This window comes from Nelusetta ayraudi, unplaced genomic scaffold (genome assembly GCF_046127955.1).
Source record: "Nelusetta ayraudi isolate G7.1 ecotype Tasmania unplaced genomic scaffold, CSIRO-AGI_Nayr_v1 ptg000006l, whole genome shotgun sequence".
Classification (NCBI taxonomy): Eukaryota; Metazoa; Chordata; class Actinopteri; order Tetraodontiformes; family Monacanthidae; genus Nelusetta; species Nelusetta ayraudi.
In genome coordinates this window covers 2,097,501-2,121,239 of record NW_027466056.1, presented here as the reverse complement: position 1 = coordinate 2,121,239, position 23,739 = coordinate 2,097,501, and the positions used below count along the sequence as shown (strand labels likewise).

The following is a 23,739-nucleotide window of genomic DNA, read 5'->3' as shown; positions in this document are numbered from 1 at the left end:
ATGTGGTGTAGTCGGTGCGCGTGTTTCACTTTTAGTCACTACCACCAAATACCTGGGTACTCTGCAATCGCACATACACATTTTATTTATGGACATCTCTTCTGAACACACTGAAACTTTGCTGAGCCTCCTCAAAGACCTGACTTTTTTTTTTTTTTTTTTTTTTTTTTAAATGGAGATTCCTAATTACAAAACAAAAACAAAAAACACATACATACATAAATATATATATTGTATATAAAACGATTGCTTTTAAATGCTTTTAAATCCAGAAAGCAGATTTTCAATGCAAAACCCATTTAAGGTTGTGTTTTATTGCAGATTCTGTTTTCTTAGTGCACAAAAACCATGTCCTATGAAGGAATGACTCTTAAAACAAACAAACAAACAAACAAACAAACAAACAAACAATCAAACAAACAAAAAAACCTCCGGGCTGCATTGCCCAAGTGCGTCACATATAGAGGGCAATGCTGGATTGATCCAAAATCAGAAGACGAGATTTTTGATCAAGACTCTCAGGAGCTTACATACCTCAAAGAGTAAGGCATTGTCGTAGTGAAGAGATAAACTTTGTATTCTCATCTGCGCCGTAAAGGAAAAGAAGAATACATTGAGCTGGTACAAGCCTTTCGTCATCCGTGAACACAGGTGGACTCCACCATGTCTTTTGCAAATGCTGACTGAAAAAAGCACAACAGCGCCTCCTTCTGCTTAGAACGTTGAGGACTTCAGCAGACAGATTTTTTTCAATGGCACTGAGATTTTGGTTTTTCAAAAAGGTGTTAAAACAAGTTACCATATGTTGATATTTACTCTGTTTTCTCTCATGTATATAACTTTTTTTTTTTTTTTTTTTTAAATCTCAATGAGTTCAAATACGTTTTAAAATGTATACCGAAACTAAACTAATTCGATCAGTAAATTAAAACAAATCAAAAGATGAAAACAGAATTCATATTTTACACCACTTACTGATATTCTTCAAAAGCTGAAATGTCTACATTTTATTATCGCGTTATTATATGTTATTTTATTTATTATTCCGGTATTATTTATGAAATGTTTATTTGATTCCCGTATCTTTACTCGATAATGTGTTGTATTACCCGGACGAGTATTCGGGTGACACGGCGCGCTTTAATTGTAACTCCACCTTCGACAGAGTGAAAGGAGGAGAAAGCTGTGTCAAAAAAATAAATAAAATGGAGACATGTGTTTCGGGGGGAAAAAGAAAAATAAGCGACGTTTCAGATTCAAGCAAGATAAAGTTGAGCGAGAATAACGATCATCGACCAAAACTGAAGTCAAGAAAACATGAAAGCTGTGTTGCTCTCGGATTCACAGCGAATGTGGTAGGAACAACAACAACAAAACCCGTTTCGTGTCTAACAACATTGGGATATATATGACAATGTGAAGCACAACACGGTAGAACTTCAACTTACACAGGGGAAGTCAAACTGAGCGCTTCTTCATAGAAACTCGATTTCATAGCCAGGTTTTGTCGGTTCAGTGAACGGTTCAACTTTTCAGCGAAACTGCAGAACTTTGATAACATTCTGCATGCATTCACGTCTGCATTTTGCCTTTTTGAGTGAATTGGAATCTCAGTCGTTTGTTGATTTTGATTTATTTCATTGTGTGAAAGAAAATTATTATTGTTGTTGTTGTCGTTAGTGTTGTTGTTATGTAATACAACTATGCTTTATAGTTATAATAACTATTATTACAAATTATTATTACCATTATTCCAAAGTAATGGCCATCAATGAGGGTTTTCTTTCATTATGTGAACATTAAACTTGACGCGTTCTTCGTGTGAAACCAGGACAGCCCCCTACAGTCTTTAATGTTTCACATCAAAGTGGACTCTTTTTTTTTATATATATCTTCGCAGTCGCAGTAGGAGGCACCGTGAGAGCCCCGGAAGTGCTCTCTGCCGATTTAAGAGAGCTTTACGCCGCAGTATGTTGTTGACGGAAGTTCCCGAGATGACAACAAACGCGAGATAACGCTTCCATCAAACTTGTCGGAATATTTATTCGGATGAACTCTTCCGTGGACCACCGGAATTTCCCAGTCGGCGAACTTAAAGTAAGCTTAAGATGTTTCTCGGTTGGTTAAAGAAGAGTGAAGACCGGATGTGCCTTCGCTCTGCGTTACTTACTTTGTCTTTTTCACGTTCTAACCTCCGCTGCTATGCTTTTAATGTCCCACCAACCTGATTTTTCGGTATTGTTACAATAAAAGTCGACATGTCTCTTTGACATTTAGTTAAACACAATAAATATTCGTGATCCGTGCCATCTTATTCCCCTGTAAATCAGAACTTTGACAAGGTACTAATAGTCTTGCGAGTATAAAGATAGACCCGTATCAGAATTCGAATTTGTATTTTGTTGCCTTGAAGATTCCCCAACAAGTGGTCCGTCGAATGACAACTATTTAATTGGAAAACGTTAAATAACTCTAAATATGCTTTTACTGAAAGGTGACTCTTTTGAAGAACTTAAATATACAGCGTGTTTGAGTTATTTCACACTGTTTTGTTTAATACCATTTGTGTTCATTCATAGTTTTGAAGCCTTGAGTGACAATCCACAATGTAAAACGTCATGAAAATGAAAGACAAACCATTCAATCAGGAGAATGTGTCCAAACTTTTGAGTGGATGTAATGACAAGTCCGTTCCCCCCAAAAGGAAGCCGACCCTTACGTGATGACGTGGTCAACTGCGTTTGTGACGCAGCGCAACCGTACCGACGTAAACACGTGCATCGCGCTGCTTCCAGGTTCCAGTTTTTTTCTCACTCCTCCGTCATCCCCCCCCCCCCCCCCTCTCTCTCCCTCCCTGCCTCTCTCACTCACTCTCTCACTCTGTGTCTGTAGCATCACTCCCTGACAACAGTGGTGATGGCGGAGCCCGTAGCATCGAATGCGGCGGCGGTGGCGGCGGCCACCACAGACGCATCAGCGGCGGCGGCGGCGGCTGCAGCAGCAGCATCTACCAGCCCGGGCCTTTCACCGGCGGCCAGCCCGGGCTCGGAGCCTCCATCCTCGGCTCTGTCTCCGACCACGGACGGCTCCCAGCGGCTCCTCTTCTCCCACGACCTGGTGTCCGGGCGGTACCGTGGCTCTGTGCGGTTTGGCCTCGTACGGATGATCCACGGCGAGGAGGAGTTTAACTCGGACTCGGACATCGACGATGGTGGAGGGAGAGGCGGAGGGGGTGGCGGCGGTGGAGGTGGCGGTGGAGGAGGACGAGAAGCATGTGGCTCGGACACTGAGAGCGCTGTGGACAATCGGCCTCTGAACAGGGGATTTGTCCGTGTGCTGTGGTACCCAGAAGGAGGCAAGCAGGACATCAGAGAAACAAAGGTAACCAACCACGCATCAGCTCATTGGGGTTTGTTTTTACAGCTTTAACCTGTCATGACTGCGACTTTATATACGCATGTGGTGGTTTTCTAAAAATAGAAAGATGAATTGACTTGCCACCGCTTAGCATGACACTGACTTTGCTTCGCTTAAGCTGCCAAGTCCATATGGGGCGAGTCAACACTAGCAGGCTAGCCACCTAGCTTCGTAGCTTCCTGTCAGCCAAGCTGCTACTGGGAGGCTACAAATAGGGTGTTCCCGTCACCCTATGAATTTAATGTGTTTTCTTCCATTCTCATAACTATTGACATTGCACTTTATCACTGAAGGCATCAAAACTACGTATGAACACGCACGGAATTATATAGGAAACATTAAAAGTGTAAAATTGTAGAAGAACTCAAACACACGTTTTATATTGAAATTCTTCAAAATAGCCACCTCTAATAAAAAAAACATTCTTAGAGTTATTGAACGTGTTTTTCTTTGCTGCACAATTACATATATCTTGCTCATATATTTATCTAAAGTAGATAAAGAAAAAAAAAAAAGGAAGAGACCGCACACTTCTGCTCCCTCTACGTGCATTTATTTAGCACATCCAAATCTCAATTTTGGATGTGCAAAATAAATGCACGTAGAGGGAGCAGAAGTGTGCCGTCTCTTCCTTTTTCTTTATCATAGTTTTGATTCATTTTTGAGTCCAGCACCTATTTAATGGATGGGCGCAACTTCTCGGCTTTTGCACACGTCTTCAGTATCTATCTGCAGTGTAGAAAGTTGTGAAGATTAAGATTTTTTTTTTGAGGTATTGTACCCATCGGTAGGCTCATCCCTGACTCGGCTCCTCAGCTGGGTGTGTCTTTGCTGCTGTCAGTCACTCCAGCTAATAGTCGAGTAGTCATTTCTCTGTTTTCCCTCATAGCGTACCAGCTTCTGATGACACATACGTCCGCATTGTAAACCTGTCTGCCCTGCACTGCCCTGCCCTGCCCTCTCCTCTGATCTGACAGGGCAGGTCACATAGTGCAGACACAGATGCTCTCATTGCATTCTGTGTTTATGGCTGTTTGTTTGCATCCATTTTACCACAGTGTTCATCATTTAAGCCTGAAATAATTTCATTTCTTTTTAGGTTAAAAAGAAAATGTAGATTGTTTGGGTAGTCAGCAGAACAGTTCTAGTTTTTCAGTCCTTGATGAACATTTGCAGTTTACATTCACCCAAGTCAGTCTCACTTTGACCCGATCTTGTGTTCCTCCTCAAATGCTTCTTTAGACCACCTTCTACCAGCTCTTTCTCTCGCACAGTCCTCATAGTGTAACAAATTAGGCCCAGGCTAGTGCACTTTTACTTCTACTATGTAGTTCACTCTCTACATTAGGTTATCACCGTTGATCCTAAAAGTGATATATTAAGTGACCCCAATTTCAGAAGGTGGTGTTTTTTTTTTTTCATTTTAAATAGTCAAAGTGATCGATATTCATCATTTTGCCAGTCTCTGAGCAATATTAAACAATTTGTTTGTTCTTATCTGCGGTAGTTGTAAATGATGGAGAAAGTGCTACACAGTCCTTTCCCCTGGACTTGTCTAGATTTATCTCGGGATTTATACAACAGGGCCACAAGGTAGAACATGAGGTGGTGACCAGAAGAAGCCTGTGTGGACCTTCGACTTCTGTTTTTGTCCTTTAGGCTCAATGAGCAAAGTTCTGGCTAGTTTGTCATTCAACCTTTTGTCATGACAAAGGCTCACTCGCACAATGACTGATGTTTACAAGCTGTTTTCTCCATTTCTGCTATGTCATGACTCGTCACTGTGTCCCCAAAGAATCTAGTGTGTGCTAGTGTGCATGTACATGGAAGCATGCTGCAGTTTTGAGGTTTATTGTTTGGTATGTTGGCACATTGAGTTGCAGGAGATACACTTCATGTTGTATAGGAATTCATTGTGTAGTTTGCTGTTTGTAGTTTTCTCTTTTGTGGCAGTTGATGCTGAAAATCTGCACTGGGGTGATAAAAGCAGAATCACTTACAGTTGATTAAAAAAAAAGCCTCTGAATTGTTTTCTGAGGTTGTGTGAATACATTTTAATAGCTCAAGGAGGAGGTGAATCTCTCCCCATCTAGAACTACTTTGTAGTTCGAGATGTCCTTTCCAAACTTTTTCAGCACCTTTGTTTCTGTTACAAACTCCTGTCACAGCTGGTGAGAAGGGTTTGCATATTAGCATTTCACATCTTTGTGTAGTATATCCATTATGTTCCTAGCGTGCAAAGAAAGGCCTCACAAAGGGTCAACATGAAGCTCCTCATACGTGTCGGTGCTTCGATCTAAGCCTGCTTTTAGCCATTTATCGTGATTGTCCACCCAGTCTGTCAAGCATTATGTCATGGACACAGTAAAGAGAATCGCTGTTTATCGGCGAGGTGGAACGCTGCAAATTGTCTTGAGTCAACGCTAACTTGCTCCAAGCAGGCCCTCTGCTGACTGAGCGTACACAAACGCTATAAATAGACGCCACCAAAATAAATTTTCTTCATCTACATTATTTTTTGAAGCGACAGAGGAGAGGTTATTATTTTTTGTGACAAGTACTCCCTGTCCTTGGCTTTGGCCTCTGTTTCCCTCAACAATGTTGTTGATTGGTTGTATGTTGTATACAGTAGTTATGCATCAAAAGTGACCGGTACATGAAAATGAGACGTACATTAAGTCGACATAGCAGTGATGAATTCTTATCCGTACACAACTGCTCAAAACGTTTGGGCTCACTCATTTCTGTATTGAACTCCATTATAAGCAGCTTCATGAGATAATTTAGTGGACATCACTAGTGCAGGATAATCAACCAGGATGTGCTGAACTCATTATGGGATGGCTTTGACACTCGTTTCCTTGGATGTCTAATTGAATGTGATTTTAGAGAATGAATATGAAGCCATCATTTCACAAGTTGAATGCTTTAAAATTGCTAAAACAATTGCTAATACAAAGCTCTGTATTATAATCACACTTGTGTGTGTAAATATATAAAAGAGTGCACAAAGCAGCATGGTTTATACTTCAGACTCTTTAAAACAACCTACTGTTAAGTGTGTCACACAGAATTTTATTTGGAATTCTCTCAATCATTTTTAATGAGACATTGGAAATGGTTTTCATTCAACACGAAGATGCTCCCATACTTGTTCAGCACATCATCTTGATTGATCTTGTTGCACTCATAACGATGGCAGAGCAATCAAGAACGTTATTTCATCAAACTAGTGATAATGGACTTCAGTGCAGAAATTCTGAAGTCCAGGTTCAAGGAACGCTGGTGAGCAGAAGAAAATCAACACCAGTGTATAGAAGCACCGGTTGCCAATTTCCAGCTATGTTAGCACAGTGACAGGCACCATAATATTTAACATTCTTTCATGAGTCTGCCATCAATTTCAATGTTGTCTTTGTTCATCTAAAACCTTGCTTGGTGTAGCAACAGTAAGTTACATTAAGTTAAATTATAAATGTAAGTTATATTTTTCAGTCAGTACAATATTTATACCCAATATGGCCAAATAAAACTAATTAATAATTTGTTACAGCATGATTTATTTGAGAATGTTGAACGTCTCCAACTCTAAATATGAAACGCACTCTTGTCCGTACCAGACCTGCAATATGGCCACTGCCTGTAAACAAGCAATGTATATGTAAATATAAAAAAATAGCTGCTCTATGGGCAACTACATTCATTTTGCAGTAATTATGCACTTGCAAAAACACATTTATGGGTCGACCATTAATATTAAGCTTCTGTCAATAAATCTTGGCAATCTTAAATCTTGATCAATAAAATTTTACACACTGCACCTTTAAATCCAGTCAGCATTACAAATTGCACATAGTCCTGTTGCTGCAGCACAACGTGCACATTTCCACCCAAGGACACGAGTACACTGCGGCAGGTGATGGGAGAGGCAGCGTTCCACACGGGACACCGGAAACATAGCTGAGCCCCTCAAGCGTGATGAAATAACACCTGTGTGATGTCGTTTGTTGAGGTGGCTGCGAGATACTTCTGATGACTTGAAGTTGTGGGGCAGAACATAGGGCTTGGTGTAGTGTTGTAGTTCTCGAGTTTGGTCTTGGTCTTGGTCTCCAGACCACCTTTTTAAGGGTTTTTAGGCGTTTTTACTGAGTCTGGGGTGACACAAGGTCTTGGTCTCGGTTGGTGCGGCCTTCACTACAACACCATAGCTTGGTGCAGTCAGGAAATGTGGTGAAGTTTGGAGGCGATTCAGAGAGCAGCGATGGTTTTTACCTGGGAGGGATTCGGTCTGAATCGTGAGGTCTTCTTGGATCTAGATTTGCTGTTACTGCTTCAATCTCGTCCCAACTAGCACTCTTGAGTCTTTACATCCGGAACATCTTTTGGTATTTTGTTTGGCTCATCATCATTCCATGGCGTTCACCTATCAAGCTCTGAAAAAAACGATAAACCATTGGATTGATACAATGTATGGAGGATTTATTGGCTTTATTGGCTTTGGTCTGTTTTGTATTTTGTGTCTGTTGTTGTTTTCAAGAGGCTCGGCTTGGCAGGTTGTGGTTGGCCAGCCACAAAAATAGGGGAAAGCAGTGAAAAGCCTCCGATTTATTTTTAAAATCTTTACACAAAATGTGCAAAAGGAAAGTGCACTTTGCATGATTACAATTTGATATGCCATCGTGAGTTTACAGAGACATTACTGGAAAGATACCAGAGACCATTTTCTTTTTTTAGTTTAATTGATCTCAGAGGAGGAAATGCAGTTTTTAAGGTGGACTTCTTGATGGGTTGTGCAAAGCACTTTGAGACGCCTTTGGATGTGATTTAGGGCCTCATGAATGAAATTTGATTGATTGATTGATTGATTGGTTGACTGATTAATGGAAGTGAATGTGCAGATTTTTCTACAAATGGCAAAGCCTGCGCAGTAAATCATTTTATTTCTCAGATTTCCTTTGTCATTTGAATGTCGGTCACTCCTTGCTTCAGTATGTGCAGTGTTAGTGAATAACACAAGGAAAGGCCTGTGCCACTTCCTACACTGAGGATAACCGGGCTGAGTGTGAGTTTCCCCACATTGTTCCAAACAAAAGCAAAAGTCAATCAATTGAATTGATATTGTGTCCAGCCCCCATTCTCATGGCCTTTGCATCTGTGCCATTGACAGCTGAGCAAGCAGATGGATAACATGCTTAGTTGTGTAACTGCTCCCCCTCCTGCCACCTTAGCTGTGAAAGCCATGATGTCATCTTATTGGCCATTAAAATCCTCTTGGCTTCTGGTCTCGTCCCCTCTCGAGCCATATTGTGGGACCAACCAGTCAAGATAACTTCACTCGGTCCACAATGAGTGTGTTTTCTTTGATTCACACCAACATTTTTAAAGCCTCTTACGTTAGAAGAGTCCCCTTTTCGGATTTATATTGTTGTTTGGAGACAACAGCTGCGTTTCCATTAGTTTTTCGCAAAATAAAAGCGATGTTTCAAAATATTTCGACAAATTAAATTTGCGATTTGCATGTGTTTCCATTGAATGGTGTGAGACCCCACTTTGAGGAGGATGGAGGTACAAAACATCTTGGGATAAATCTGCATTTCGATGTAGTTTGCTGTCAAGAACGGTTGCTATATTTTTCTCTTTGATTACTTGTAAAAAAATATTCTGTCTCCTTTTCCGTTCAAAAAAAACACACCATTTTCACTGGTCAGTGAAGTGGTCACGTGACCCCGTACGTCACGTCTGCTGACGTGTAAATGCGAAAAAAAAAGTGTTTCCATGACACTTTTGTGATATTTTGTGAAATTCTAGGCGTCATGAAAAAGCAGCTAATAACAAAAAAATTGAAGATGAAGACATGAGGACGAGCCCTGCAGGCACTGGACGTGCTGACCGCAGGTTGACACCCATCTGTCAGCATGGCCCGGCCCCCTCCACCTTGATCCAGCTCTCTGGACAGCTGACTCTGACTGCTGCCCTCCAACAGATACGTCTCTGTCTGGGAAACAGACAAAGTGATAAACGACTTTCAACTAACTTTAAACCCTGCACAATGGCTTTTACCCTTCCTGTGAGCTATTCTTGTGATGTCCGACCACACGAATAGTTTTTATTCCCACCCAGGCAAAAGGCTAAAATCAATTCTCGTATTTTTTTTAAATTATAATTATAAACGTTCATCTTGGAGTGGAGTGGCTAAAATCAGTAACATCAATTGTTTACATTGATTGTTTGCATAATTTGACGTTCCGTCCTCGTTGACCTGATTTGCTTGTCCAATGAGTGCTTTCGGTCTCGTCAGCCATGTTTTGAAGGATCAGTCAAAGGTTGTGTGTAATATTTGGAGATTTTGTAAAGAAATAGCGACATCAAGTGGATACATTTTAGATTGCAGCGTCTGTACTCTTTGTACTGCAATTATACACTTTTAATGATGTATTTCTGGCCTGTATATTGAACTTTTACCAATATAAAAGTCATAAATCGGGCCAAATTTTACACGCTGGACCTTTTAAGAGATTCAATTTTGTGCAGATGCGTTCATCGACGTCAGATCTCAGTTGTTTATTCCGTCCCGGTCATTCTGCACCATCCTGTTGTTGTTGTTGCTGTTGTTGCGTTCACCCTCCATACTGAACGTGCAGGAAGTTTCCCCCCTGTGTCTCTGAATGAAAAGGATGCTGTTACTGCTGCTGCCCTGCTGGGGACAGCACCGCTACTGCTGTCCATGTTGGTCCATTAGGCCGACTGACATCAAGTCCCTCTCCACAGCACTTCAGTGCACGGGTCGTTTTGGTTTGATCAAGAGTGCACAAAGTCCCTTTCTGCTCCCTGATTGGTTGCTCCATGCTCCAGGCTCCAGGGGCATCATAATGGACTTAAGTCGTTGGTTTAGCTGAACGTGTGGTCATAAATGAAAAAGCCATTAGGCAGCAGCACAATGATCTGTTTGGCCAGGTTTGAGTGGAGCTTAATATTCCGATTAGATATGGCCAAGGTCAAATAAGGACACTGTGAACCAATTCATTGACATGCGTGCAGGCTGCAGTAGATCACGCTGCAAGAACATAATTGAGCATAAAATCGACAATTTGTAATAACAGGGCCCTCATTGTTATGGTCCTTACAGACTCCAGAATTTTGGTGGTGATCTACCTCCAACTACAAACAGGGGGTTGTTGTGTCGAAAGGTTGAGCTGTACAAGGCCTCGCTAAACGAGCTACCTGCTCCACCTGCTCCACCTATAGCTGCTTTCCCATTGGGTCTTGAGAAAAATAAAAGGGGTCATTGAAACGCAGCTAATAGTGCACGTAACTTTACTGTTTACTAACTTGTGAGTAGAGCAGTTAGTTTAACATGCGTCTAAACTGAACTGTCGACACTGAGCCGTCTTCAGTCAAACAACACTCACTTCATTTTACAACAAACAAAGCTGGTCTCAGCATTGTGCAGTTTACACAAAGCAACCACTGCACGAGCTGCTCAGAGCTGAAATGGCAACTCAGTCCAGGAACTCCCTCCTTCTCCTCCTCTACTTCTCTCTCCCCTTCCTCCTCTTCCTCCTCTCCTCTTCTTCTTCCTCCTCCTCTTCCTCCCTTCCTTCTCCTCTTCTCTTCTTCTTGCTCCTCTCCCTCCTTCTCCTCCTCTACTTCTCTCTCCTCCTCTTCCTCCTCCTCTCCCTCTTTCTCCTCTTTCTCTTCCTCCCCTTTCTCTTCCTCCCCTGTCTTCCTCCTCCACTTTCTCCTCTTCCTCCTCTACTTCTCTCTCCTCTTCTTCCTTCTCCTCTTCCTCCCCCTCTCCCTCTTTCTCCTCTTCCTTCTCCTCCTCTCCCTCCTTCTCCTCCTCTACTTCTCTCTCCCCTTCCTCCTCTTCCTCCTCTCCTCTTCTTCTTCCTCCTCCTCTTCCTCTCTTCCTTCTCCTCTTCTCTTCTTCTTCCTCCTCTCCCTCCTTCTCCTCCTCTACTTCTCTCTCCTCCTCTTCCTCCTCCTCTTCCTCCTCTTCCTCCTCCTCTCCCTCTTTCTCCTCTTTCTCTTCCTCCCCTTTCTCTTCCTCCCCATCTTCCTCCTCCACTTTCTCCTCTTCCTCCTCTACTTCTCTCTCCTCTTCTTCCTTCTCCTCTTCCTCCCCCTCTCCCTCTTTCTCCTCTTCCTTCTCCTCCTCTTCCTCCTCCTCTTCCTCCTCTTCCTCCTCCTCTCCCTCTTTCTCCTCTTTCTCTTCCTCCCCTTTCTCTTCCTCCCCATCTTCCTCCTCCACTTTCTCCTCTTCCTCCTCTACTTCTCTCTCCTCTTCTTCCTTCTCCTCTTCCTCCCCCTCTCCCTCTTTCTCCTCTTCCTTCTCCTCCTCTCCCTCCTTCTCCTTCTCTTCTTCTCTCTCTCCCTCCTCCTCTTCCTTCTCCTCTCCTCTCCTCTTCTTCTTCCTCCTCCTCTCCCTCCTTCTCCTCTTCCTTCTCCTCCTCTTTCTCTTCCTCCCCTATCTTCCTCCTCCACTTTCTCCTCTTCCTCCTACTTCTTTCCCCCCTCCTCCTCCTCCTTTCCTTCTCTCCCTCCTCCCTCCACCTCCCTTTCCTCTTCTTCCTCCTCTTCCTCAGTGCTCTCTGAAGCCAGCAGGGAGCCTGTCGGCTCTTCTCCTTTCCCGTTTTATCTCACTATCTAGCGTGTGTGCTGTGCCGCTCCCATCTATTTCTGGCCACTCACTCGCTCACTCGCTCTCTCACTCTCTCTGTCTGGCACTCTCTCTCACTCTCCCTCTCTCTCTGGGGATGCTTCTCGCTCACCCACTTGTTGGACTGCTGGCACAGTCTCCTCTGCACCTCATCCACGTGTCTCTCAACCCTCTGCCTCGCGCTCCATCGCCATCTTCTCCGTCTCGTCTTCATTTCCGAGTGGGATCGTCCCCTCGTGACATTGTCCCCTCGTGACATCGTCCCCTCGTGACAAACCCTCCCCTCTACGACTCTTTCCGGCTCCCTGTCGTCCTCCCTGCCCTTTGCTTTCTAGGCTTTTTCTCTCTCCTGGCCTTACTTACCTCTGCCTATGTGCATGTGCTGTAGTGGTTGACTCTAGTGCAGACATGAGCAAACTACGGCCTGGGGGCCATATGCGGCCCGGTAAGCTTTTAAATCCGGCCGGCCGAACTTCAAGAAATGATATTAATAATAAGTAAGTAATAAAATAGCTGTATTTCATCCACTTTTCAGTGTACTAAGAGTCAGTTCAGTAAGGAGCTGAACACTGTGGGCCTTCAAAGACACTGATTTTGTTGCAACTTTGCTTTTGTTAATTTTCAATTGACATTAAAGCAACATGTTTTCAACTTAATATATTTTTTCCATCTATAAGGCGGCTGCTCCGGCCCCTCTGTCACATTTCAGAGCCCATTGTGGCCCACCAGTCTAAAGAGTCCCCCCCCCCCCATTCCCCTCCAGGTCTAGCGAGTCTTCATCCTTGATCTTAAATTTTCTAAATTTGGATCTTCCATTTCTAAATAGAGGATTAATTGCTGAGAATAACCAGGAGGTGGTGATGCACATAGATATTAAGCCGTCCCTGTGCACAGTCAGGGTAGCCCACTTTCCACTGAAGCCCAGTGTGAAGGGCTCTTCTGTGAGATGAAAGCTGAACATGTGCGGCGCGGAATGGTGTCAGTCAGAGCGGAGAGAACAGGCGTGGCCCAGCCTGCAATCCTCCGCAGTGTCTCCTCGTCCTCGTCCTCCTCCTCCTCCTCCTCCTCCTCCTTGTCCTCCTCCTCCAGCACCTGAACACTGGCTCGTGTTAATTAGGCCGGGAAGTCAAAGCAAACAGCATTCTGCATCGATTTCTGTAATCAATCTGCCATCCGAGGAGCCTGGATGGAGAGGGCCAAGGTTGTCTGCCTGTGCTGGAGTCAGTGGCAATGCACACACGCACACACACGCGCGTGCACACACACACACACACACACACACACACACACACACACTCTACATCTGAACACACAAATATGTATTACACATGTTAAATATGAACATTCCTAATGAAGCTGAGAAGCACAGCTGCAAGCCAGCATCGTTCCCATCGCTGCAAACACGCTGGCATTTGTTAAAAAAACGAGAAGTCTGCATAAATTCTATACCAGAGAGATGAAGGCGAGGTGGCTGTGCAGCCATTTCAGGCTGCTGTTGTGTGTTGTTTGTTGTGGTTTGTCCAGTGTGTCTCTGCTGCCTGGTTTCAACAGCAGAGTGACGGAAACTGGTTACTACTCTAGCGCACTGCAGCATGATGCACTAAAAGAATATTAATGAAGAGCTCTGTGTGCGTGTGTCTGTGTGCGTGTTCGTGCACGTGTGCGTCTCCGTCCGTCCAAGCAAGTTGGTTTATGCCTCTTGTGTGAAAGGCTGAAATTTAGAGGAGCGTGCACGTACGTGCGTGCGTGCGTGCGTGCGTGCGTGCGTGCGTGCGTGCGTGCGCGCGCCTGCTACCTGCCTGTCAGTGTACTTCCATCCAGAGCCGCTGCTGCTGTTTAACGGATTACAAGGGGGGGACATGACGGTTCATCGATCTGCGCTCCTCTTCCGCTGCTCTCAGTGGCTGCTGCTCTCCCAGAAGTCAGTGGTGTCGTGTTGCAGCAGCAGCAGCAGCAGCAGCAGCAGCAGCCTTGGCCCTGAGATGCACTATGAAGGGATCAGACATCGAAACAATAAAAACAAATCTTGATCATTTTCCTGAGCTTTGGGTCACGTAGAGGAGCGCCTCCTGGTGACACCAACCACACACGACGTGAGCTGTGGTTCAAATCACTACATTCTCCAAATCTATGCAGTTAAAGGCAGAATGGTGGCAGCGGATGACGACGTACGGCAGGCAAAAGCAGCCCAGCGGTGTTGTTGTTCATTGGTATGATGATGACAGGAGGGGCTGCTACAAGAGTCTGGCAGCGTGTCACCGTGTTGTTGTTGGGCCAAAATGGGCCATTTTGGGAATCTCTGGGTCAAACAACAAAATATACAGAGGTGGCAAAAGTACGGATACTTGTGTGAAGAAATACTCATAAAAGTACTGATTCACCTTCTTTACTCATGTATATTGACATCCAGCCCCACACGTGCACGACTGAACGAACGTGTGTGACAAATCATTCCGGTGACGTTGTGTGATTGATGCGTGGCAGCGCTGCGAGGTTCATTAACACTGCGAGTCATCGCACCTGGTGGGAAGTCAGAGTCGTCTTCATCCTGCTTGTCTCTCTCCTCTCTCTCTCTCTCTCTCTCTCTCTCTCTCTCTCTCTCTCTCTCTCTCTCTCTCTCTCAGCTGAAGCTGGAGGACCGAGCCATCGTCATCCGAGACATCGTGCGAAGGAACAACTCCAACGTGAGTGAATCTCCTTGGAATTCACCCCCTCTTTGTCACTCCTGGTATTTTTCTGTTGAAACCGGCTCCTGTCTTTCGCCAGTCGAGTCACAGTTTGCTGCGATGCTCTGTTTGCCGAGCCAGATGTGAGCAGAATAATAAGAATGCAGTTTGACACGTACAAAGGATGGGAAGGAGACTATTTGTGTAAACGCGATGCCAGGGCTCCCGCTTTGAATGTGAATACAGAAATGAAACGATGGTTCTGTTTTTTGTGTGGGGTAAGAGGGTCGTTGGGTCCAAAGCTGAACGATGAACTGTTTTAAAATCAAGTTCGCAATTTGAAACGGTGTAATTTTCCAATGGCAAACCCTGCGATTCTGGACGCTGCAGGTGGTGAGCGGGACTCGCTGTGTTTGTTTGCTCTGACAACACAAAACGCAACAAAACGAAGGGGGAAGCAAACTATCAACTACACAAAACAAGTTGTGAAAATGTGAAATGAAATGAAATGTGAAGACTCTGATCACATTCATTTCTCACAACAGTTATCAACAATGACTTGACCCAGTTGGATACAGATAATATTAATATTCAACGCTTCGATTAATCACGAGTTCACGTAAACTTCTCAAGACTTTATGGAGAATAAAAATGTTGTCATTTTTGAATGCGTGCAAATGTGATTACAAAATAATAGCAGCAGATTTTTTTTTTTTAATTTTTTTTATTTTTTAACACGCATTTCACAAGTTGTGCTACTATTAAAACAGGCTTGCAGGTGACTCATGTGGTCCCTAGGGGGCGACTTAGTGCCCGCAGGCGCCGTGTTGGTGACCCCTGGATTAGAACATGGCCTATGTTTGAAGTTTGCCGTGACTTTTCATGTGGTAGATGTTTAAATCCATCACTGAATGGATGCATATTGATAGGTCAAAGTAAACCAGGTCACAATTTCAATCACAATAATCTCAGTTAGATTTTTAACCCCCAAATTGTTCAGCCTGATTTGGATCCAAAAGTCCCAGGCACACATTCCGTCATGATGACATCACCCAGAGTGATACATTATAGAATAGAATGGAAAAGAAAGCCTTTATGAATTCCACAGTGGGGAAATGTGTATAATCACAGCAGCTGTATAGTGCAAAAAAAGATAGAAAATTATATTAATTAAAATAAAAAAGGAAATAAAAAAAATAGAAATATTTGTAGGGTATAAAAGGAAAAAAAAAGAAGAAGATATTTTCATCTTATGCTGATGCTGAACTTGTTTTTGCTGCGTTACAGGACAACCAGTGTGGCATTGTGACCAACATTGACATCGAGTGCGCTGTGAAACTGGTGGGAACAAACTGCGGCCTGTATCCAGTTAACAGCAAAGAGCTGCAGCACATCTGGGTGGGTCGGCTACACAACCAGCGCCGCACAACAAGGAACCACACTCAGCTCATAAGCTTTATTGACCCAAGTTTGTACAGGCCAAGCAAGGAATTTGACTCTGGTTTGTTCTCTATTCTACCACTTAGGTTAAAAAACAAACAAAGACAAACTACAGAATAAGTAAAAAGTAAGGGTGAACAATGTGCAACCGGAAGTATAAATAAACTATAAACAGTGTGCAACTTGGTGGAGTAAAATAAGGATCTATATACAAGTCTACATAGTATATATAAATGAAATATATATAGAGATATATATGTATTCGTTAAAGCACGTGTTTGTAAATGTTTTTAATTCAATTTAATTCAGCCGTCACTAAAACATCATTTCTCATGGTCCTGCTCTGTCCGGCAGTCCTTCATGTACGGAGACTACATCGCCTACGACTTCTGGCTGGGCAAAGTGTACGACCTCACCAATCACCTCATCCTCAAGCTCTCCAACGGAGCCAGGTAGTGTGTGTGTGTGTGTGTGTGTGTGTGTGTGTGTGTGTGTGTGTGTGTGTGTGTGTGTGTGTGTGTGTGTGTGTGTGTTGTGTGTGTGTGTGTGTGTGTGTGTGTGTGGTCTAACTGGTGTGCACGCCGCTCTGCAGGTGTTCCATGAGTGTGGAGGACGGCGCCAAGCTCTACGACGTCTGTCCTCACGTCAGCGATTCGGTACGTGGCTGCAGCTCCTCAGCTCAACCCAAACAGGAGCCGGTGTTTCACCTCGCAATGACATTTCATCTGGTTCTGATTCTGATTCTTTTAATGAGCCACACAGCCAAGCTGGTGGAATTTTTTTGGGATAAAACTGTTTTTGAAGCGGGTTGTTTTGGAGGCAATCGTCCTATAGCGCCACCCAGAGGGCACAGAGTGCAGGGTGCTGCCTCTGTTGCCCTCTGTGTAATTAATGTTTTTTTTTGTGTGGCGCGCAAGAGGACTATTTTTATTTATTTATTTATTTATTTATTTATTTATTATGTTACATCTTAATGTCACAGTTCTAAAAACAGTAAATCACCTCTTATGTACGCCGATGACATCACGTTGCTGCTGCTGCTGCTGCTGCTCATGACTTGTCACTGTTGTTCGTCAGGGGCTGTTCTTCGACGAGGCTTACGGGTTCTACCCGGGCCAGGTTCTGATCGGTCCAGCCAAGGTCTTCTCCAACGTGCAGTGGCTGTCAGGGGTCAAGCCTGTTCTCAGCAGGAAGTCCAAGTTCAGGGTGGTGGTGGAGGAGGTACGGTGGACCACGAGGACGCTGCCGTCTTCCTCCTAACAAACTGTCAACTTTGTTTTTTCTCTTAAACACAAAAAAAAAATCTATACTGGATTCAGACACTTTAAAATAGCCTCATTATAATGAATATGTAATGACTTTGCTCCCATTAATCTAAATACGTCGTAGTTTTTGCTGATAAAGGAACTTCATGATCTTATTGGTGTTTTCTACATAGAAACACTCAATTAACGGTCTTGTGAACATAATTGTTTCTCAATATACTTCTTTGTTTATTTATCATTATTTATTATTATGAGTGAAAATAATGATTTATGGCAGCGTTTCTCAACTGGTGAGTCGCGACCCAAAAGTGAGTCATGGAGCTGTTTTGATGGGGTCACTGCTTTGTGAGCAGTTTCCCTTTTTTAAAAAAGGGAATTTAAAATATTTATGTATATATTTCTAGAGACGATTTTGGGTATTTATTTTGCAGAACACAATTCAATAATTTAAATTTGTTTACTAGTCATGACAGAAAGTGGACCTGGACACCTGCAAATCGCAATTGTACTTGGTTGAAAACTTTTATTTTGCAAAAGACTGTCATGGAAACGCAGGGACTGACTGTCACTGTGCTGCTCGTCAGGTGAAAGTGGCGGAGCTGAAGGTGACGTGGATCACAAAGAGCTACTCCCCCGGAGGGTCGGACAGCGTCTACCCTCCCCCCTCCACCATCGCTCAAGAGAACCTCTGCAGGTCGGCCCCAGATGTTTCCAGCGTGATGGTTTTTCTACAGCTGTAAGACCTGAACAATCGATGGCTTAATGGTGCTGCTGTGTGGCTTTGGCTCAGGGTGCGGCGCCTGGGTCACTACGACCACACGCAGAGGCAGCTGGGAGAGAGGGCCCTGTACGTGTTCCCCGCCAAGCCAGACGCCACGCGCATCACCTGCGAGGGTCCCGAAGGAGCCCCTCTCCTGCCGGAGGACCCTGTGGCCAGAAAGGTCAGGATGGATGTGTGTAGCGTAATTGGATCAGTGTGCGAAATACCTGTCAATATTCGTTCCTCATTACCAATCTAAATTTTCTTATTTTTGTATGTATATCTATATATATACGTATATATACATATATGTATATACGTATATATACATATATGTATATACGTGTATATGTATGTATGCATGCATGTATGTATGCATGTATGTATTTATGTATGTATATATATCGGGGAGGAGGGGGGGTAGGTCTGACCCTACTGAACCCCACTGAACCCCCCTGTATTTCACACACTGGTTTGGCTATGACATAGTGCTGATGCATGCAAACATCAAGCTCACAACCCTTAACAACTTGTGTGTGTGTGTGTGTGTGTGTGTGTGTGTGTGTGTGTGTGTGTGTGTGTGTGTGTGTGTGTGTGTGTGTGTGTGTGTGTGTGTGTGTGTGGTCTTGCAGTTAAAAAGGATATTCAAGAAGGATTCAGGGAAGAAGACGGAAAATGCTGAAACACAAGGTGCAACATTACTATTATATTTCAGCACTATATTCCCATATTTTACATATTATACCTTGGCACTGCCAGTATTATGCACATGCACTATATTAATACTATATATAGACACTATAAATAATATACAGTAATTACCATATTCCAGATACAATATATTTCCATTAAGTATTATACACACTAATACTATATATTACAATATATTAGAGTACAGTGTTAAAAATATACACTATTACCACATTATTTCAAGTATAATAGGCTATTTATAAACACCGTAAATATTATGCACACCATTACCCATTTTTTTTTACAAATATTTTCTAGTTTTGATAAGAATCAAAATGCAAAGTGACGAGTCACGACCTCTGACCCCTCAGCCTGATGTACCTTTTCCCAATCCTCTCAGTTGTCGAGGCCAAAGCTGAGCATCCAGAGTTGTCTCACTCCAACAACGGTCCTGTGGCTCCCACTCAGAACCCCCCAGTCAACCAGACCACCACCACCACCACCACCGACGGCCCGCATGAAACCACCGAGCAGGACGCCGACGACGAGGCGGCCGAAGACACCGATGACACCAGGTGTGTGTGTGAGAGCAGAGCCGAGGCGACGTCCTGAAGACTGCTCACATGCATCACAGGCTTTTTCTCAGGGAATTTGTTTCATCATTAGCTGCGTTTCCATGACCACTAGAATTGCACAAAACCTAAATATGGCAATAGAAGCTGGCGATGGAAACAGCTGAACTTGGAAAAACCTCTCAAATATGGCTGAAAGGTGGAGGAATATCACAAAAGCTTCATGGAAACACTTTTTTTTGTTTTGTTTGTCTGTCTGAGAAATTTCAACAGCAAAGTTGGCAGTTTTCTTTCCCTTCAGCAGGTGTTTTTGTTTTTACTCCCCGCTGGTTGTTCTGACAAGTGCGACTGAATGTGGGCTCCACCAGTTTGAAACCTTTCTCCTTGCCCTGTGGTTGCGGCGCAGCTCTCTGACGTCGTCGGCCAGCTCCACCGCCTCGTCGCAGAGCGGCGGTCTGGGGACCAACCGCAAGAAAAGCATCCCGCTGTCCATCAAAAACCTGAAGAGGAAGCATAAGAAGAAAAGGACAAAGTTCTCCCGCGAGTTCAAGCCTGGAGATCGGTCAGTGAGCAGCAGGAGATGACAATGTCGTTATTTCGGGCGCCAGTTCAGCCTATGAGACCTTCTAGCCGGTCTTGGCGTCGCAGACTCGAGATCTGATTGGCTATCACTCATCTGCCTTTTTGTTCCTGCGCAGGGTTGCAGTGGAGGTGATGTTCACCAAGACCACAGCGGACGTGATGTGGAAGGATGGGCGGTTGGAGAGGGGGATCCGATCCAACGACCTCATCCCCATCCAGCACCTCGACAGCCACGAGTTCTGCCCCGGAGACTTTGTCGTGGACAAACGGCGTAAGCGTCGCACATTTATAACTGAAATAAAAAGGATAAATAAAAGGAAAACAGAGTGGAAAATGTAGAAATAAGACTGCAGAGGAGTTCAGCAGTATTGGTTCCCTGTTCCCCACCCTCCTCTGATTCCCTTCACCTCTGTTACTAGTCACTCATCAAGTACTGAGGGATACTTATACTGTTCTCAGCACAAGCCATCCTGGACTCAGGGGTGTACGGTGTGATCCAGTCGGGGGATCATAGGGGCAGAACGTGCGTCGTCAAGTGGATCAAACTCAATCCCTTCATCGAAGACGTGGAGGTCAGTGGGAAAACTCAAGTGGAGCTGCGGCACCGATATGACACGCAACACACACACACACACACACACACACACACACACACACACACACACACACACACACACACACATTGACGTAGCCGAGTGTGGCTTCATCGTCAGCTCTGCTGCTCCGCCTCTAGGTCATTGGAGTCGAGGAGGACGTCAGCGTGTACGACATCGCAGATCACCCTGATTTTCACTTCCGCACAACCGACATCGTCATCAGAATATGGAACTCGGACAATGCAGAGGACGAATGTGACAACGAGGTGAGACAAAACGGCTCGGCCGCCGCTCAGACATTTTCCAATCCTGTGAAAATGATTCAGCGTGAATGTTCGGCAGCGCCCCGCAGAAGACAGAAGGATGAGTCAACGCGTCTGCATCACTTTATAGGGGTGATTCAGAATTCTGGACGCGGGATCATTTCAACACATTTCACCCAGTTGTCTTGTTAAGCAGAGTTTCCTGGTGCTAGGCTAGCACAAGTCGATGGTTTCTGCTAGCCCGCTAATTAAAAACAATCTTACCCACTCCACTGTACACTGAGGCAAATACACCAGCTGCGTTTCCACTCCCCCTAGAACTGTGCAAAACCTGATTATGGCAATAAAAAAACTGGTGATGGAAACAGATCAACTTGGAAATGTGCAAATGTTTTGACGCTGTCGAGCATGTAGCAGTAGTCTGTGCCCATGCTGCAGCCATCTGCAACTACAGGATGGAGAACTACACTGCTATGCACTGTTCACTATTCCCATCACTAATCCCTTAGAATGCAAAGCGATGAACGTTTTTCCATCAACGCAGTCTGGTGTTCATTGTCTGTACATCGGCTGCACTGCAGAGTGGGTAAGATTGTTTTTATTGGCAGGCTAGCAGAAACCATTGACTTGCACTAGCCTAGCACCAGAGACCTCTGCTAAACTGGAAGGACCAGGGGGACGGAAGTGCTGATTACTGTACCCTTCCTGTAGGGGGAATGCACTGCATGCACACTCATATTTCACCCTCACGTCAACTGTCTGTACTGACAAACTGGTTTTGGACATTGTGTTTTTTTCTGTCCTTCTTAAACCAACGACTGCCCGTCTCCGACATCAGACATCGGTGGGCCAGGTGTCGAGGGTGGACGCCAGCAGCAAAGTGGAAGTGGTGTGGGCCGACAACTCCACCACCATCGTCCTGCCACAGGTGAGTCCCTCCCTCAGGACGGTAGAGCCGCCCTGACCCTGCACACCGCTGGCAAACCGAGCTGCAGCCCTGGTCATCAGCTTTTTAAAGTTGACCTGCATTTTGTTCATTTTAGTTGAAGATTTCAAGTGAAATCTGCTTTATTGTTTGACGATCGAACTTGGATATTATGATGAAAATCAACTGGATCCACCGAGTTTTCACATCATTGACTTCCTGCCTGAATGATTCGACCTGCAGATATCTGAGACTAGATATATCGATGGATGGATGGATGGATCATAGACATACGGATAGATAAGAATAGATAGACAAACAAGAGAGATAGATGATAGGTAGATAGATAGATGATAGATTGATAGATAGATGATAGATATATAGATGATAGATAGATGATAGATAGGTAGGTAGATAGGTAGATAGATGATAGATAGGTAGGTAGGTGGATAGATAGTTGGATACTTCCTGCCTGAGCGACCCTACCTGCTGTGATTGATGCGGCCGCCACACGAGTGTGAAAACTAGAACAGCAGCATATTTTTCCAGAGCGGCTTCAGCCGTTGGTTTCACTCTTCTGAAACACGTTGGCGCCGCAGGCGCTTTGGGTGTGTTTGGGTGGGCTCGACACTCACCACTGGCGTCCCGGCCCACAGCAACTGTACAACGTGGAGTCTGAGATCGAGGAGACGGACTACGACTCGGTGGAGGAGACGAGCAGCGTCCTGTCCACCGAGGAGTGGGAGGACGAGAGCGACAGCTGGGAGACGGACAACGGCCTCACCACCGAGGACGACGGCCACGCCAACAACGCTGATGCCAGCGACACAGCCACGCCCACGCCCACTGCCTCCTCGCCCTTCATCATCCCGCCTGCAGAGGGCAGCAGAGGAGGCGGCGGCGGCACCAGCCCGTCCAGGACGGCCTCTGCCGAGGAGACGGAGGAGGCGGCCGCTTCTGCTGCAGGTAGGACAGTCTGCTTCTCAGCAACTCTAGATGAAAGGCCCAGAGTGCGGTATGACATTTAGATTGATAGATAGATAGATAGATAGATAGATAGATGTACTTTATTGATCTCACATTGGGAAACTACACTGTTGCAGCACTACAAAACACAGTACAAAAAATAAACTATACAGTACTTACAAAAACACTCAAATCAATCAATGTACAACAAACGACCAAAGCAGAAGCAGTGTCCAAGCCATCCCATAATGTCTTCAGCACATCCTGACTGATTTTCCTGCACTGGTGATGTTCTTAGAGCACTCCACTAGATTATCTCGTGGCGCTGCTTAGAATGGACTTCACTGCAGAAGTGAGTCAGTGAGGCCAAGCTGTTGAACAGAATCCCAGAATCCTTCCTGTGGTGATCAGAGAGATCAGATTGATTGTAGTGAATCTGAAAATGGTAGCGTGCACCTGTTGAATCTGGAAGCAGCCTGACGTCCTCCCTGCTGCGGTGTCACGACTTTCCCGGCTCCCTGCTCCCCCCTGCAGGCGCCGCCTCGGGCCCGCTGAATGGAGCCGAGAAGCCCAGCAAGGACGCCGCCTCCCGGGGCTTCAGGGAGCTGAAGGAGGCCCTGAAGATCCTGGAGAGCTTGAAGAACATGACTGTGGAGCAGCTGTGGACGGGCGGCTCGCCCACCTCGCCCACGTTGGCCGAGCCCGCCTCCACGTCGTCGCAGGCGGCCGCCTCGGTGTCGCCGGCCAGCTCGGAGAAGCCTACCAAGGAGAAGCGCTTCCTGGATGACATCAAGAAGCTGCAGGAGAACCTGAGGAAGACCCTGGACAACGTGGCCATCGTGGAGGAGGAGAAGATGGAGGCGGTGGTGGAGGCGGCTGGGGGGAGCGCAGGGGCGACGGCCGAGGTAAGGGGGGGGGGGGGGGGGGGTCGGTGTCCA

At 45.0% G+C, this 23,739-nt stretch overlaps 1 protein-coding gene across 1 annotated transcript in view; it reads left to right on the top strand.

The window, feature by feature from the left end:
* The first annotated feature begins 1,175 nt into the window (after positions 1 to 1,175).
* Positions 1,176 to 23,739, top strand: part of ube2o (ubiquitin-conjugating enzyme E2O) — a 25,594-nt gene continuing 3,030 nt past the window's right edge. Inside the window, exons 1-18 of the mRNA XM_076014178.1 lie at positions 1,176 to 1,355; positions 2,893 to 3,381; positions 14,701 to 14,760; positions 16,030 to 16,140; positions 16,537 to 16,634; positions 16,775 to 16,838; positions 17,260 to 17,403; positions 18,032 to 18,141; positions 18,238 to 18,388; positions 18,840 to 18,897; positions 19,298 to 19,472; positions 19,876 to 20,031; positions 20,168 to 20,322; positions 20,511 to 20,623; positions 20,785 to 20,913; positions 21,749 to 21,838; positions 22,492 to 22,691; positions 23,277 to 23,706. Coding sequence (XP_075870293.1) covers positions 1,206 to 1,355; positions 2,893 to 3,381; positions 14,701 to 14,760; positions 16,030 to 16,140; positions 16,537 to 16,634; positions 16,775 to 16,838; positions 17,260 to 17,403; positions 18,032 to 18,141; positions 18,238 to 18,388; positions 18,840 to 18,897; positions 19,298 to 19,472; positions 19,876 to 20,031; positions 20,168 to 20,322; positions 20,511 to 20,623; positions 20,785 to 20,913; positions 21,749 to 21,838; positions 22,492 to 22,691; positions 23,277 to 23,706 — 2,883 coding nt within the window. The 5' untranslated portion in view covers positions 1,176 to 1,205. The remainder of the gene's footprint in view (positions 1,356 to 2,892; positions 3,382 to 14,700; positions 14,761 to 16,029; positions 16,141 to 16,536; positions 16,635 to 16,774; positions 16,839 to 17,259; positions 17,404 to 18,031; positions 18,142 to 18,237; positions 18,389 to 18,839; positions 18,898 to 19,297; positions 19,473 to 19,875; positions 20,032 to 20,167; positions 20,323 to 20,510; positions 20,624 to 20,784; positions 20,914 to 21,748; positions 21,839 to 22,491; positions 22,692 to 23,276; positions 23,707 to 23,739) is intronic.